The 15,256-nt window shown below is 45.9% G+C and overlaps 1 protein-coding gene across 5 annotated transcripts in view; it reads right to left on the bottom strand.

Moving 5' to 3' along the window:
• RPAP1 (RNA polymerase II associated protein 1) overlaps positions 1 to 15,256 on the bottom strand; it is a 59,360-nt gene that overhangs the window by 23,887 nt on the left and 20,217 nt on the right. For all 5 annotated transcript variants that reach the window (XM_090033389.1, XM_090033388.1, XM_090033392.1 and 2 more), the window contains 6 exons: positions 11,786 to 12,007; positions 6,013 to 6,125; positions 5,039 to 5,137; positions 4,434 to 4,535; positions 2,969 to 3,136; positions 1,398 to 1,571 (listed from right to left, as the gene is read on the bottom strand). In XM_090033389.1, the coding sequence (XP_089889515.1) occupies positions 1,398 to 1,571; positions 2,969 to 3,136; positions 4,434 to 4,535; positions 5,039 to 5,137; positions 6,013 to 6,125; positions 11,786 to 12,007 (878 nt within the window). The remainder of the gene's footprint in view (positions 1 to 1,397; positions 1,572 to 2,968; positions 3,137 to 4,433; positions 4,536 to 5,038; positions 5,138 to 6,012; positions 6,126 to 11,785; positions 12,008 to 15,256) is intronic.

Raw genomic sequence — 15,256 nt, 5'->3', positions numbered from 1 at the left:
CAGGGCAGATGGGCCAGGGTGCCTCCCACATTGCCTGCCCTCTCTGCCTTTTGTTCCCCGCCATCTTGCTCCCCTGCTACCTGCCTCCTGCACCTCCATATCTATCCCCTACCACTTGCCCCCCACATGCCCTCTGCCCCCCCATACCTGACCCTGATCTCTACCGCCTGCTCTTCCCTAGTGCCTGCCCCCAACCCCCTGCCCTGCCTTACCACCTGTCTTTCCCCCCCACTTGCCTGTGCCTGACCTTTGCCACTTGTTCCCACCTGTGCCTGACCCCTACTTCCTGCACTCCCCACTCCTGCTACTTACCTTCCACTTCTCTGCTCTGGTTCCAGGGCAGTTAGCAGCAGTTGCCCTAGCCTAGCCCAGCTGGGCAGCAGCAGCAGCAGCAGCTCTGGGCCCAGGCAAGTCAAGGCTGGAGGGGCCAAAGCTGGAGCTGGAGCAGAAAATACATAGAGGAGGAAGGACGGGGACAGCAAGCATGGTTTCCTCTGTGCTCTGCCCAAGCCACACAGGCAGGTCACCTCTATGTGCCCTCCCACCCACACAAGCCATCCCACCTACCCTGAGCCTATACTTGAATCCAAGACAAGCTTTTGTACCCCATGTTGTGGACAAGAGGGGCCCTTATCTTGGATTCAAGTAAATATGGTAAACATTTGTGTTATGCTGCAATTAGGAACCTATGTGACCACAGCAGACAAAAGTGGTTGTGCTATTATCACCTGGACAGATCACTTTAAAATGACAAAACTGACTGTATTCTTAGGTCTCAACTTGGAGATAAAGCAAATCAAATGGCAATACACATTGACATTGAAGGGATTTAACTGCAAAATGCAACTATAAAAAGGAAAGTGGGTGGTTTCAACTTAGGTGATATGCAGCATCAGTAAAGATGACACCTTGGTAACTGATGCTGCAGAAACATCCACTGGAATGCACTATACCAATCCAGCTATGTAGAGCTCGCTCTAGCTTCAATTCCCTGCATATACATATACACCCACTCTTGTGGAGATCTCTAACCATTAGAGGATGCGTATACTGACATTCTGAATACAAAGTAAAAGAGCTTAACCCACTCAAGTCTGTTTGCAACATTTTAGAAAATCTGAAGAGAAAAGGAAAATAAAAGTCAGAGATGCACTTGTCTCCATTTCCCACACTCTGGTTCAAGAACACTGTATGACATATTGGTCATCAACCAAACCACAACCATAACTGGAAAAACTACTTCTCCAATAATGGATGGCAGCAACACAACACCAAAAAGCCAGGGCAGAGTTATGCCACTTGTTAAAAATATCCTATTTAATATACTACTTGGTAAAAACTTTAGCAGGATACATAGCCTTACTGTACAGAGATTCAAGCCAGAGCTTTGACTTTACCTTTATGACGTCATACTGGGCCACATCTGGATCTGGTCTGATTTCATCCTTTGACTTTTTTCCTGGACTCTTTTCCATCATTTCTTCTTCTTCCTCCTCCTCTTCCTCCTCATTAGGGATGAAGGGAAACACAGCCATCCCCTGGTACCATGAGAAAGTCCAGTCAAGGTACTTCTGTTAAGAAAAGAAAAGCAGGTGTAATATATTTTGACAAAGAAAGGCTGGAAAAGGTAAATATTTTTAGAAGTGCTTTGAAATACAAACCAACTCACCCAAAAATAGGAACAAGGAATTGTGGCATGTTTACAAAGCTCACATCTCAGATGAGAGCACCTAGTGATGCCACCCACTGAAATAAAAGCATTTTAAATAGGGAGCAAGAGAGTAATTAATTGCTTGTCTAGTAATTGAACACAGAAAGTCAGTTTTCTTGGTCCTATTCTTGTCTCTGTCACAGTATTGACCATTGGTAGGTGACCTAAAAGAACACTGTTAATAATAATTACTAAATTGGCTCTTTAAAGTTTTTTGTTGAATTTTTGAACCTCTCAATGTGGGCAATAAAAACACTAGAGAGTTTTCATCTCAGGTTCTAAACAACACTGCTATATTCGGTCTTCCAGCACTGCAGGGAAAGTGTTACATCCATACCAGAAAATGCTTTTTTTTTCCAAATGAAAACCGAGTTTGAGGCTTGTACTACTTGATGATTTCTACGACTTAGTTTGTCAGTCAGTCAAATGACATTAGTTACTGGTCTCACAAGGTGATGACTGAGCTGAGTACTTGTTTGTAAGTGCTTGAAAAATTTTGGGTGAAAGTCACAATAGCTCAAACTATTAAGGGGCACAAAAAAGTAATGTGGAAAAGGCTAAAGTTGAAGGCAACTCAGTGACATAGTTACAAATGAGGAGGTTTGGAGAGTGGGCTAGGACTTCAGGAAACTGGTATTCCATTCTTACATTTAGGAGTCAAAAAGTTCTAGATAAAGGAAAACATTACCAAGACCCCAGAAAAAATGTGTGTAAGGACAACAAACTGACCCAAAAGCATGAAGAGGGAACAAGAGAAAATGGAGGGAGGAAAGGATCTAGTATGCCAACTGTGTTGGGATAAGGCACAATGGAGAAGGCATACGGCTGCCAATCCACAGGCTGGAACAGTAGCACCACAATAAAAAGCTGGATGCCACTGAATTCACAAGTCAAATTAAATAAAATTAATTCAAAGAATCTGGCTAAATAGGGGGCATGAATTATATGGACTATGCGATTGCCAAGGGAGACTCTCAGTAGTCCTGAGCTAAATGTAAGGAAAGGTAGAAATAGTCCGAAAGCTAGGAAAACATTTTGTCCAAAGAAATCTATTAGATAGAGAAAAAGGCTCCCATGGGACAGCAGAAGCTCTACTGCTTACAGTTAAGCTGAACAAAGTATGAGAACAGTACTGTGTTGGTGTTAATGCTTGGTTGACCACCAAAACGTGGTCCAAGTGACTTACTTGGTCTTTTCTTTGCAATTCCCACACCCAAGTCAGAATCAATCCAGCATGGAAATCTCTTTCTCTCTCACCTCATCATCAGGAGACACCAGCAGTGCATGGAGGGCATGGATGGAGGCTGCAATTACATTATCCACTGGGTCATCCAAGGAGAAGCGCAGCAAGAAGAGGAAACCAGCATCAAGCAGCAAGCGCAGAACACTACCTTTCAGGGAGGAGACAAACTCCCCTGCCTTGGCCTGAAAGACATGCCATCCACCTCCTCAGTGTCAAAGATAATAAGGTACATGGAAACACACCTTAAATCGCTACTTATACTGAAAGTACAGGAAGCAGAGGCAATCTGAGCAGGGTGCAAAGCCTGGGGCAAATCAGCCCATGTGGGGTCCTGCCTCCACTCCAATCCTGGACCCAAAGAAGTTGTTGTTGCCTGGCACAAGGGGCAGTGGGGTGGTGAGACACAGACAACCAAGCAGCTGGACACGCCACCACCACTCCGCCCAGCTCCATCGGGCCCCCCAAAGCATGGGGCCTGGAGAGGTCACCCCGATTCATGCCCCAAGGATGGCTCTGACAGAAAGAGCAAGAAAATGCTTTATCTTCTATTTCTTATTCCTTTCCCTTCATTTTGGTAGGTGAACAACTCCTTTTTCCTCACCCCAAAGAACAAATCTTTTGATTGAGTGTAAATAAGGGGAATACTATCTTTAAATTGACTCTCTGCTGGTACATGAGCATCAAGAGATTTACAGTCATTTAAAATCTTTCATAAGCTCTAGAAGGGAACCAAATAGCATCATGACATTCACAAATGATGGAAATTCTGGACCTACCATCTCCTGACCCAACCAGGCCAACATCATTATATCATAACTTCTGTGTGTCAGGCACTGTAGGAGGAAACATGAGCACTTTCCCTAGAAATCAGGTAGGCAGGTGTGCTGCTTTCCATTAAAGCAGACATTCATTTCACCTTCTGGTGCTGGCAATGTTGTTTTACAAGTAGGATGGTTCATTCTCACCTCCCACAGAACAAGCATGTCACTGACTTGGCTCAGGCAACAGAAGTGAAAGGGTCAGTGCATCAACAACAGGTTTGTCACACACTGACAACAAAACAGCTTAATGCAGATGAAGCCCTGGACCCACCTCCCTTCCCCCAAGCAGGAAATATGACCCTACTAAACAGCCCTTTTGAACAGCTTCTGATGATACTTGATGCTCAGTTCTCCCATAGTCAAGTTCTCCTGAGCTTCAGGTCTGGTCCAGTCCCCATGGTGATTAGAGCAGCCATGCATCCACAGCTACCCAGTCAGGTAGGAAGGAAAACTGAGCCAGGAATTGGTCCTGCCAACTAGGCACTACTAAGGAGCTCCCCTTCCTAAGGGGAATCCTCTGCTGAAGATGCCTGGCTAACATCTATATGCTTTGTGCTGCCCACACAAAGGAGAATAAGTACATCATACCCAGGACTCTGTGCCTTGATACTACCAGGAGTATAAATAAGAGGGAAATTTCCACACACTATTTGCTCACCTTTTGAACAATACAGCCCAGTACCTGCAGTGCCAACGTCCTCTGCTGAATGACCTGACTGCGGGACAAATGGAAGAGCTCTTGGAGGGAGTAGCCAGCCCTCTAAATGAGGGAAAAAGAAAAACGAACAAACACAGCAAAACCAACAACAGATAAAATAAGCTATTTAAAGCACAGCTCATTCCAAAAATGTTATGTAGCATGTGGAACTAACTGCACTGCAAAGTTGTGAGTAATGCTTTATGCAAATTACTGAAGAGATTCTACCTCATGTAACCAGTTACAGACAGTCTATATCTTTATAGGTAAAACAGTGTGCAGGTGAAGATGTTCATTTTCTTTTGCAACTATCTATACTGTCAAAAGGTGAAAGCATTAATGAAGTTTAAGAAAAAAACTTTTGCATCTTCAAAAAACAACAAGTTGAGCCAATCTGTTATGACTTCTCCTCTGGAGTCCTTACTGAACAGAGAGTCATTTGCCTATGAACTCTTAGGTGTCCACACTAGAAAGCCTTGACATAAAAAGAATCTTAAGAATTAAACATGGAAATTCAAGTAATATTCTTGTCTTGACATTTACTCTTTATTCTGGTCTGTACTTACTTCTGCTTCTTCTCCATGATGATGTAGGCCCAAATGAGTAGGTAAGTCTATATCTGGAGGAATCAAGTCTCCCTTCAAACTAAACCTGGCTAGCATTCCCTGAGAGAGGAGAGAGAGAGGGAGAGAGAGAGAGATTACTTTTACTGCCTTCCACTCCCATCCACCTCCTAAATCCTTCTTCCTCAAAATAGTTACATGCTCTTGGCTCACAAACTTCCCAAAACCTAAACTCACAGGTTGCTTACAAATGTGGGAAAAAAATCCCACACACAAAACAAAACAGCACCTTAAGATCGGTACACCCCTGCATCGAGCACAGCACATGCCCAGAAGAGGCACTGCATTAGTTAGACCTGGATTGTCCAACAATCTGTATAGATCAGCTCCTTCAACAGAGCTTGTTGGCACTTCCATCTAATAGCTGATTGAATCAGCTATTACATAAAGAAGTGCTAAAAAGCCCTGGTGAAGGGCCCAATCTATACAGATGCTGTGAAACTGGGTCAAACTAACACGCTGCCTCTTTCAGTAAAGCGCTTCGGCGAGGGGGCCCCCTCACCTGTTAGTACCCACAAAGTTCAAAGTTACTTCTCTTGATCCTACTTAGCCTTCTTCCTTAACTTTCACAGTTTTTTCCCAAATATTCCAGTTCCCATAAACTTATTTCCCAGACATCTCAAAATCATTAAAAACTGAAGTCCTACCTCAACTCCAGATTAATCCCCGTTTATCTGTACACAGTACTGTGGAAGAGCTAAAACAGGATGAATACAGTAACCAGATTCTCATGTTACATGAAACAAGTTAGTCTCCCCCATGAAAGATCTGGAGAAATGCCACTGTTGGCATCACTTTGCTTGAAGAACAGAAGACTCACTTCTCAGCAATATTAGTCTTTGGAGACTTCACAAACACGAACCACACATCCCACAAACAACCAAAATAAGAAAAATAACACTTTCTATTTTCTGAACCTTTTTAGTTCTCCTCTGACGAGGATGGGGCAGATCCTTCATCCACTCCAACTTCTCAAACTCCACATTATCCATGTGGACCCATTCCTTCTTGGGCTTCACAGGAAGGTCATCTTTTGAACGGTAGGAAAAAAACAGAAGCATTACCCTTCCTTGGCATAAAGGCAAACACTGTTGCAACATACTTGGTTCTGAGAGTATTTAAAACACAGGTTTCATATACAGTAAGAAGCAACCATCTACAAATTGACTCTTTGTCGGTGCATAAACATCAAAAGATTTACAGGGGTGTAGATTGTAGCCATGTAGGTGTAAGGACACTGGATTTACCCAAAAACCTTGTCTGCCTATCTCTTTTATAAAAAAGAAACATCTATCCAGGAGAGAGATCAGATTTACCCAAAAAAACTTGTTTGTCAAAAGATTTAATCTTTTACAAGATATAAGAAAGGAAATAAACAGCATTGTAATAGTATTCACAGATTATGCTAATTTGGGAGGAGCTGAACATCAGGCAGGACAGAAAAGACAGAGTTGACTAGAAACAGAAAGTCAAATGAAGCTTTAAAAAAATGCAAGCCAACATCAACTAGGGGGGAAATCTGAAATAAGCAGGTAAAAGCTAGAAAGCAGTGATGCTAAAGGGGCGAAGAGATGAGATTGGAGAGCAAGTTATTGGCCTGCCATGAAATGTAGTAAATAAGAAGGTCAGCATGGTTTTGGACTGCATGTATAAAGGCACCATGTCACAGGGCAGAGAAGTAATGGCTCCCTACTTGATACAACTACAACAACTGAAACACTGTGCAGTTCTGGACACTGCATTAAAGGCTGAAATGATCTACTTTTGAGGAAAGATTAAAAGGGTTAGAAATACACATGGTTTGGCTCATCAGCAACTCAGTAGATTGCTTGAAAGTACGGGTGTGCAAAACGGGCCATATTTGATTTGGATTCAGCCTGAATCAGGGATAGTGATTGGATTTGTTGATTCAGATCACTGTCTTTGGTTCAATTCAGTCAAATCCAAATCTGAAGATTCTCTGCTGATTCAAAAAATCAGTGATTCGGCCATAGACAGCCTTAAAGGTTTTTTCTACATACCTCGAGGCACCAGGCATGGCTCATGAACACTGCAATGCTGAGGCAGATGGAGCAGCTCACAGGAGCGCAGGGGGGTCCACGTGCTCAGTGGCAAACCCAGAAGTGGACCAGAAGTACTTCCGGTCCACTTCTGGGTCCACCGGGGGGTGCATGGAGGGCCCCCCAACTCAGCATGTTCCCCCCAGACCCAGGAGGCACCAGTCACCAAGACACAGGGGTGGGAGGGGTCCTGCGTGCTCCCCAGCAGACCCAGTAGTGAACTGGAAGTGCTTCTGGTCCACTTCTGGGTCTGCTGCCAAGCGTGCTGGGGACCCTCCCGCACTCTTGTGGGACGCTCCATCCGCCCCAGCACTGCAGCATTCATGTGCTACCTGCTACCTTCAGATATGTAGAAAAACCATTTAAAGCTATGTCTATGTCCGAATGTAACTGGATCCTGAATTAACTGCAGACAAACGTATGAGAGAAAGCTATCACATGCTGGCTGGGAACAGATGAGATAACAAGTCTTTGCCACACCTAGATTCTATCAGAGAAGCCATACGCGCTCATATATTATGGCTACTCAGCTGGAGCAAGCACTTTGACCAGAAGACTGAGGGCTTACCAAAAGAGAAGGAACACGGTTCCTATGAGAACAAAACAAGATTGGGACTTGAAGATGTTGTTTACAAGGTTGCTGCTAAACCCGATGCCCTGGAGCTCAAGGAACAATAGGTCACACGGAAATCCCATTTCCTGCAGATTTGACCTGAAACCTAACAGGTTCCTTTTCTGGTTTATTAACCTTCAAAAAGAGCTTCCATTTTTTCTAGGATGCAGCCACACACTCATGATCAATGTAGAACGGACTCAGGCAACGAACCAAGCACAGAGCTATTTACCCCAGCCAGAAAACTGTTCCACACAACTCCAGCCAAAGGCTCAGCATGAATTCTAATTGAAGAAAAAAAGCATCTGAAATGTAAGAGGGGATTGTTTGTGGGTGGGGTGTGAAACAAGAGGAAGTAAAATCAGCAGAAAACTGAAATCTATTGACATTTCTAATTCAACAATTTGTTTTCTCCCTCTCAATTAATCACTAAGTTGATAGGGTTGATTTAATCGCACTATGAATAGAATTACAAATGCTACTGACAGACTCTAACATTACAATCTTGTCAACAGGAAAAGACGAATATATATTCCAAGTCATCAGCAGATTGTTCAATTACTGAGAAATCCCTTTACAGAAAACACAAGCTGGCAGTTTGAATGCAGCATATGTACATAACTTTTCCAGCCTTACAATACATTAAGGGTTATAAAACTCTCTCTTTCTCTCCCCTCATCCCCTCCCAGCTCCCCTTTACAGAGCCAAGAGGTATATTTTTGTCTGATGGGATTACAAAGGGCTGGGCAAACAGCTCAGCATCAACTTGGTTAGAAACTGAAGCCTTTTACTTAATGGAGGAGGAGGTTTTTGCCCTACTTTAGAATGGAACCCAACTGTCCTCTCCCCCGTGGAATTCAGAATTAGCGCTCCCACTGCTTTATTCGCAATGAATTTACTTTATGGCATCAGCAGTAGCAACTTCCTAATACTAAGTGCTAATGCAAAATGAATACTTTACATCCCCTGCTAAGCATGACATGCTGCATGCATAACCCCAGGCAGCTGGGAATGCCTCACTGATTTTTATAATTGCTCTCCTGTTCTTCCTCTCTTTGCTGTATCAAGTCTTCTACAGAAACTCCACTTTCTATTCCAATTTGGTCTTCTAAGAAGAACACAGGATCTCCCCCTCCTACACCTCTCCCAAGATGTGAACTCCTGAATATCATACTAATCCCAAGAGCTTCATTACAATCTTGGCTAACCTTTAAAGATCCCAATACTGAACACCCAATTTCTGCTAGTGCTTGGCACGAAGGTGAGAAAAAAACCTGGGCTACATAACAGGATGCTCCTATGCACTCAATTATTCTGAAATTGAAGAGCTAAAAATAGCCCTTTTGATTACGGCTGATGGAAGTCAAGAACCGGAGCGAAATAAAACTGTTACAGAAAAACAAGCTGAAGAACTGCAGGGTGAGGGTTTTCCTTCAGCAGAAACTAATCAGTTTTCCTTCCCCCAACCTTCCTCCCCACACGCGCACACACCTCTCTCTTCAAGGAAATGGCAAATGCTGTTGTTATCTCACCAAAACACACTGCTGAAATCCAGGAGCGATTCAAAGATCTCATTAGGCAGCCTGCACGATGCACGGGAGCACAAAGAACACATCAGAAGAGAAGTTCAAGAGATGGAGACAGCAAGGGGAGAACATAAAATGGGAAAAGTAGGCTAGCAAGGGAGAGACAAACAACTAGAGCTGAGGGAAGGGAGAAAACACTGGCAATGTGACAGAGAAAGGTAAAAGAGGGGAAAAAGGAGAGGAGGAGGGGGCTGGGAATAGAAGCCCAAGGGAAAAGAGCTGCTATTGTCTAAGTGAATGCAACACTAATATAAGGGTCCTGGAAATGCCTCTTTATCAAGATGACAGGGATAACATGCAGTAGCTGCACAAGCTTCCCCACAGTATTGTAACATTAACCTATGGCAAGCAGGTATTTCAGTCTCCATGCTCATTCATGTCTTCTTGCAGTATGGCTGGACATAATGAGACAATGTGCTAATCCTTTGCCTGTCCACTATAACCTCAGGGGAGACCCACCAACTCAAGAGAAATAGGAATAGGCATTAGAACCAAAGGCGACTGGTGGGCTCACAAATCCCGTAACAGCACAATGGGCCTGCACACCACCTCTGCTGAGGTTAAGGCTGTCCTGGGCTAAGACTAAGTTCAGGGTACCTATTCTGTGCTGGCAGTCTGGCAGCTCCAGGCACCATCAACTTCCTGCTGACCTTGGTGGCCACTCACTGCCTTTTACACACAATGGTGAGAAATGATTAGGAGTAGAGAAGACAGAGATTTACTCCAACCTCCAGTTCCATGTCTCCTTTCTACAGGGAAAAGGAAGACAAGGAGACTTGCACCCCTTCCTTTCTGTGAAAGGAAGGAAAACCGAGACTTTACAAATGCCCTTATCACCACACAGAAGAGAAAAGGTAAAGGATCTTTTGTGGGGTATGGACAGAAGAAAGACATAGATACACTGGATGGTGGAGAATCAGGAATAAAAGTTAAGATAGCATTATGGGATGCCCCTTAAAGCACCGCTTAAAGAGAAGCCCACAGGAGCGGGCCAAAATAACCTAATTCCAAAATATCTGCTGACCTAGAGGGGTAAACATCTCAGTGGGAATCTGTGGAAGAGGCTACAGGGGAGGTGGAAGCCTCACTGGTGTCCCATGGGGCACCTGAGAGGCCCCTGGCTGAGCCCCTGTAATAAGACCAGTGGGATGGAGGCTTAGCAAAGGTCTGGGGGCAGCCTCCCTCTTAATTTATTATCCATCAAGGTGTGGTAGGCCAGACAGTGGAGTGCCCTAGGGGTGGCCACCCCTGTGACTCCGATGTGTTACAGAATCTCATATTGCCAAGATAATCATTTATACAGGTTGGGGAACTCCCCTCTTGCCAGCACGGAGACGGAAAAGGATCTTGGAGTCGTCATTGACTCCACGATGAACATGGGCCGGCAGTGTGGGGAGGCAGTCAAGAAGGCCAATCGTACCCTGTCATGCATCCACAGATGCATCTCGAGCAGGTCCAGGGAGGTGATCCTCCCCCTCTATGCGGCACTGGTCAGGCCGCAGCTGGAGTACTGCGTCCAGTTCTGGGCGCCACACTTCAAGAGGGACGTGGACAATATGGAAAGAGTCCAGAGGAGGGCCACTCGTATGATCGGGGTCAGCAGGGCAGGCCTTATGAGGATAGGCTACGGGACCTGAACCTGTTTAGCCTCCACAAGAGAAGGCTAAGGGGGGACCTTGTGGCCTGCTACAAACTGGTCAGGGGGGATCAGCAGGTATTGGGGGAGTCCCTGTTCCCCCGTGCGCTGCCAGGAGTGACCAGGAATAACGGTCACAAACTGGCGGAGGGTAAGTTTAGATTAGATATTAGGAGGCGCTACTTCACAGTCAGGGTGGCTAGGGCCTGGAACCAGCTTCCAAGGGAAGTGGTGCAGGCTCCTAGCCTGGGGATTTTTAAAAGGAAGTTAGATGAGCACCTTGCCGGGGTCATCTGACCCCGGTGCTCTTTCCTGCTAAGGCAGGGGGTCGGACTAGATGATCTACCTAGGTCCCTTCCGACTCTAGCTACTATGAAACTATGAAACCAAGAAACTGCATCCCTGCCCCAGGAGCTTCACCTCCTCATTTGATCTTCAAGAACCAGCCTTTGTAATGCAAAATAAAGCAAACTGGGAAAAGCATGCTTCTCTTACCTCATTCACATCACAGAAGGGCGAAGAAGCTCATGGAATAAAATGCTTTTCTTCTCACAAATTTCAGACCGACTTCTGACATTTCACTGGGGCCTTTATAACAGCAGTTTATGTAGAATACCACCCTTTTAATACAGCTTAGCTGTTTCTTTTCAACCCAAAATTTGACACACTTAAGAACCTCCAGCCAAACTCAAATTTGGGCAATTAACACACTACCACAGAACTCCATGCCAACATGATTCAGATGCCAGGCAAGCTTTGCCACAGAATTTGGTCATCAAGGACACATTTTGCTACCTGTGATTCCCGTTCCTGTGTCCTTTTCAACCCCTGTGGTCTCCTCCATGCCTGACCTCTCCATGGAAGACGCTTTCACAGTTTCCTCTGCACCATGCTGGGACTCAGGCCCAGATTCTTGGCGTCCAGGATCCTCCGGTCCCTCCTGTTCTGTGAATAATTCTTTCTTCTCACCTCCATCAGCTACATGTTTTGATTTTAAGAAAGCAACTAAATTGGGATCTGTGAAAAATGAGACAGCAGAACAGTGACATTAACTCTCACATTACTTGTTGAGTCCAGCTCCTATTGTTCTTCCCAGGTCCAAACACCCTTATTTCTTTCGCTATTTGCCAAATCACTTGCCAAAACTTTGCAAACTGAGATACTCACAGCTTTATAACTTCCTGATCATCTAAGTTTGGCAAAACTGGGTGCAGAGGTGATAAATGGACAGAATTGATAAATGTCAAGGCAAAGCAGTGACCTAAACTGTTTATTTTCCCGAAATGCAAATGTAAACTGCCATTTTTCCCCTTTGTTACTAAAAAGGGGGTTATACATTATGGAGAAAATTCTGCTATCTTGTCCATGAGGCAACCTCAGATCTGGCTTTCTACCCTTTTCCCAGCACATCATTATGAGCATTACATGAATACAAAGAACAGAGCATCATAATAAGAATTATTCATCTTCTAATGAATGAGCCACAATAAAACTTCAATTCAAATTCTGAGTCCTAATTCAGGGGACTTCTTATTCTGTTTGGACTAGCTGATTATCCCTCTTAACTATGGTTCACTCAGCTCCCAGAGAATAAAAATGGATGCTCTCTTCACGATTTGGAGAAGGAGGAAAGTGTCTGGAGGACAGAACCTTTTGTGGCTTAAATAGAGGCCAGTCAAGAGATCCCAGCTCTATTCCAATCTCTGCTATGGACCCACCATGTAGGCTTTTGCAGGCCTCTCACCTCTGTAAAATGGGGACTGTGACAGTCATGTTCCTTTTAGGAGCGTGGCAAGATTCAACTCCCTGTATGCTTGTAAGTGCAGAGATTGCCCCATAGAAGGTAGCAGAGATGAAAGAACTCATTATTAGAAAACAGCCATGACGCTGGTTACTGTACTTGGCCAAATCAAAGATGACTAAATTTAAGATACAGGTGGGTATTCTCTTCTTTTCTACCAGTGAGCGGAAGTGGAAGACAGCATAAGACGCGCATAGCAGAGACCAACTGGTGGCTTCGGGAATGGTGTCCTGAGGTGGGCTTTGGCTTCCTTGACAACGACCTGCACATCACGACAAGAGACATGCTCGGGTGCGATGGGCTCCACCTTTCCCCTAAAGGTAAGCATGTGTTCTCTTCCAGGTTGGCGGATCTCCTCCACTGGGCATTAAACAAGGTTTGTCAGAGGAAGGGGAAGACAAGGGAGGAGGAAGCCTTGGACCACTAAACCAAGCAGCACTCACAAGTACAGCCCAGCTTAGACAGACGAGCAGAACATATACACAGGTAAGCAACAGGGGCCAGGGCAATGCTGCGATTAGGTGGCCAGTGCACACATCCACAGGAGGCCTCAAATGCCTCTACACAAACGCTCGTAGTATGGGGAAACAAGCAGGAGGAACTTACCCTCCTGCTAGCTGACACCAACCCAGACATAGTGGGGCTCACGGAAACATGGTGGGACCTAACGCATGACTGGGCGGTGAATGGCAAGGGCTATAGGCTGTACAGGAGGGACAGGACAGGAAGGAAAGGCGGGGGTGTGGTGCTCTACATTAAGGAGGAATACACATCCCCAGCAGGTAGCACAGAGTCCGAGGAGGGGCACACGGAAGTGTTCTGGGTTAGAATACAAGGCAGTCGAGGGGAAAGGGACTTAACAGTGGGGGTCTACTACAGACCACCCAACCAAGGGGAAGAGCTAGACCAGGAATTCGTAAGTCAGCTCACGGAGGTAGTTAGGTCGAAGGACGTGGTCATCATGGGGGACCTGAGCTTTCCAGACATCTGCTGGGAAGAGCAGTCAGCCAGGTCTCAGCGCTCACATAGGTTCCTAGCCCAAATGCAGGACCTCCATCTAACCCAGGAGGTGCACAGCCCCACCAGGGGAGACGCCTTGTTGGACCTGGTGCTGGCCACCAGCGATGACCTGGTGAGGGGGCTACGGGTGTTCGACCACCTGGGCGACAGTGATCATTGCCTGCTGGAATTCACCATCCAGCGCAAGGTGGCAAAGGCCTACAGCAAGGCAACAGCCTTAGATTTTAGGAGGGCAAACTTCAATGAACTAAAAAGAATAGTCGGAGAAGCACTGAGGTCCCGGAAGGGAGAGCAGTCAAGTGTCCAAGGAGAATGGTCGCTCCTTAAGGAGACAATCCTCCAAGCCCAAAGGGAGGTAATCCCAACACGGATCAAAGGGAGCACAAGGGCACACAAGCCCCCATAGCTCACCAAAAGCATCCAGGAACGTCTCCTAGCCAAAAGGGAGGCGCACACCCAATGGAAGGGAAGGGGTATCACCAGGGAGGATTATACTGCAGTTGCTCGGGGATGCAGGGGGGCAGTCAGGAAGGCCAAGGCGGAGATGGAACTGGGACTAGCTTCCCAGATCAAGGACAACAAGAAGTCTTTTTTTAAATACAGAGGGGGCAAAAAGAAGGTTCCGGGTAACGTGGGGCCCCTGCAAGACATGCTAGGAAATTTGGTCTTCACATCAGATGACAAAGCTAACCTATTTAACAACTTCTTTGCCTCCATTTTCCTGAGCAGAGACCGGATCAGCCCCCCAACCGGGCTCCCCTTAGGCCCCAGGGGAGGCACACCCAGGCCAAGGGTCAGGGAGGATCTAGTCAGGGAACTTCTGGAGGGACTGTATGTACTTAAAATCAGCTGGTCCGGACGATCACCACCCCAGAGTGCTGAGGGAATTAGCAGAGGTCATTGCAGGACCCCTGGCATGGCTTTACGAGCACTCATGGTGCTCTGGTGTGGTGCCAGAGGGCTGGAAGAGGGCCAATGTGGTTCCCATCTTCAAAAAAGGGAGGAAGGAGGATGCAGGGAAATATAGGCCAGTTAGTCTTACCTCGATCCTGGGTAAGCTTTTTGAGAAAATTATTCTGGCACATATCCACGAGGGGCCAGCAGGGGAGATTATGCTTAGGGGCAACCAACATGGGTTCATTAGAGGCAGGTCCTGTCAGACCAACCTGGTGGCCTTCTACGACCAGGTCACCAAATCCTTAGATGCAGAGGTAGCAGTGGACATAGTCTTTCTGGACTTTTGGAAGGCTTTTGACACTGTCTCTCACCCCATTTTCATTAAGAAACTGGGGGACTGTGGTGTCGACACCCACACAGTCAAATGGGTTCCCAACTGACTGCAGGGCTGCACCCAGAGAGTGCTGGTGGATGGGTCATTTTCGACCTGGAGGGATGTGGGCAGTGGGGTCCCCCAGGGCTCAGGCCCACACTGCTCAACATCTTCA

The sequence above is a fragment of the Crocodylus siamensis genome, chromosome 2, assembly GCF_052110815.1.
Source record: "Crocodylus siamensis isolate JL-2025a chromosome 2, ASM5211081v1, whole genome shotgun sequence".
Taxonomy (NCBI): Eukaryota; Metazoa; Chordata; order Crocodylia; family Crocodylidae; genus Crocodylus; species Crocodylus siamensis.
The sequence above is the reverse complement of the archived record's forward strand: the minus strand, read 5'-3'. Positions and strand labels throughout refer to the sequence as shown.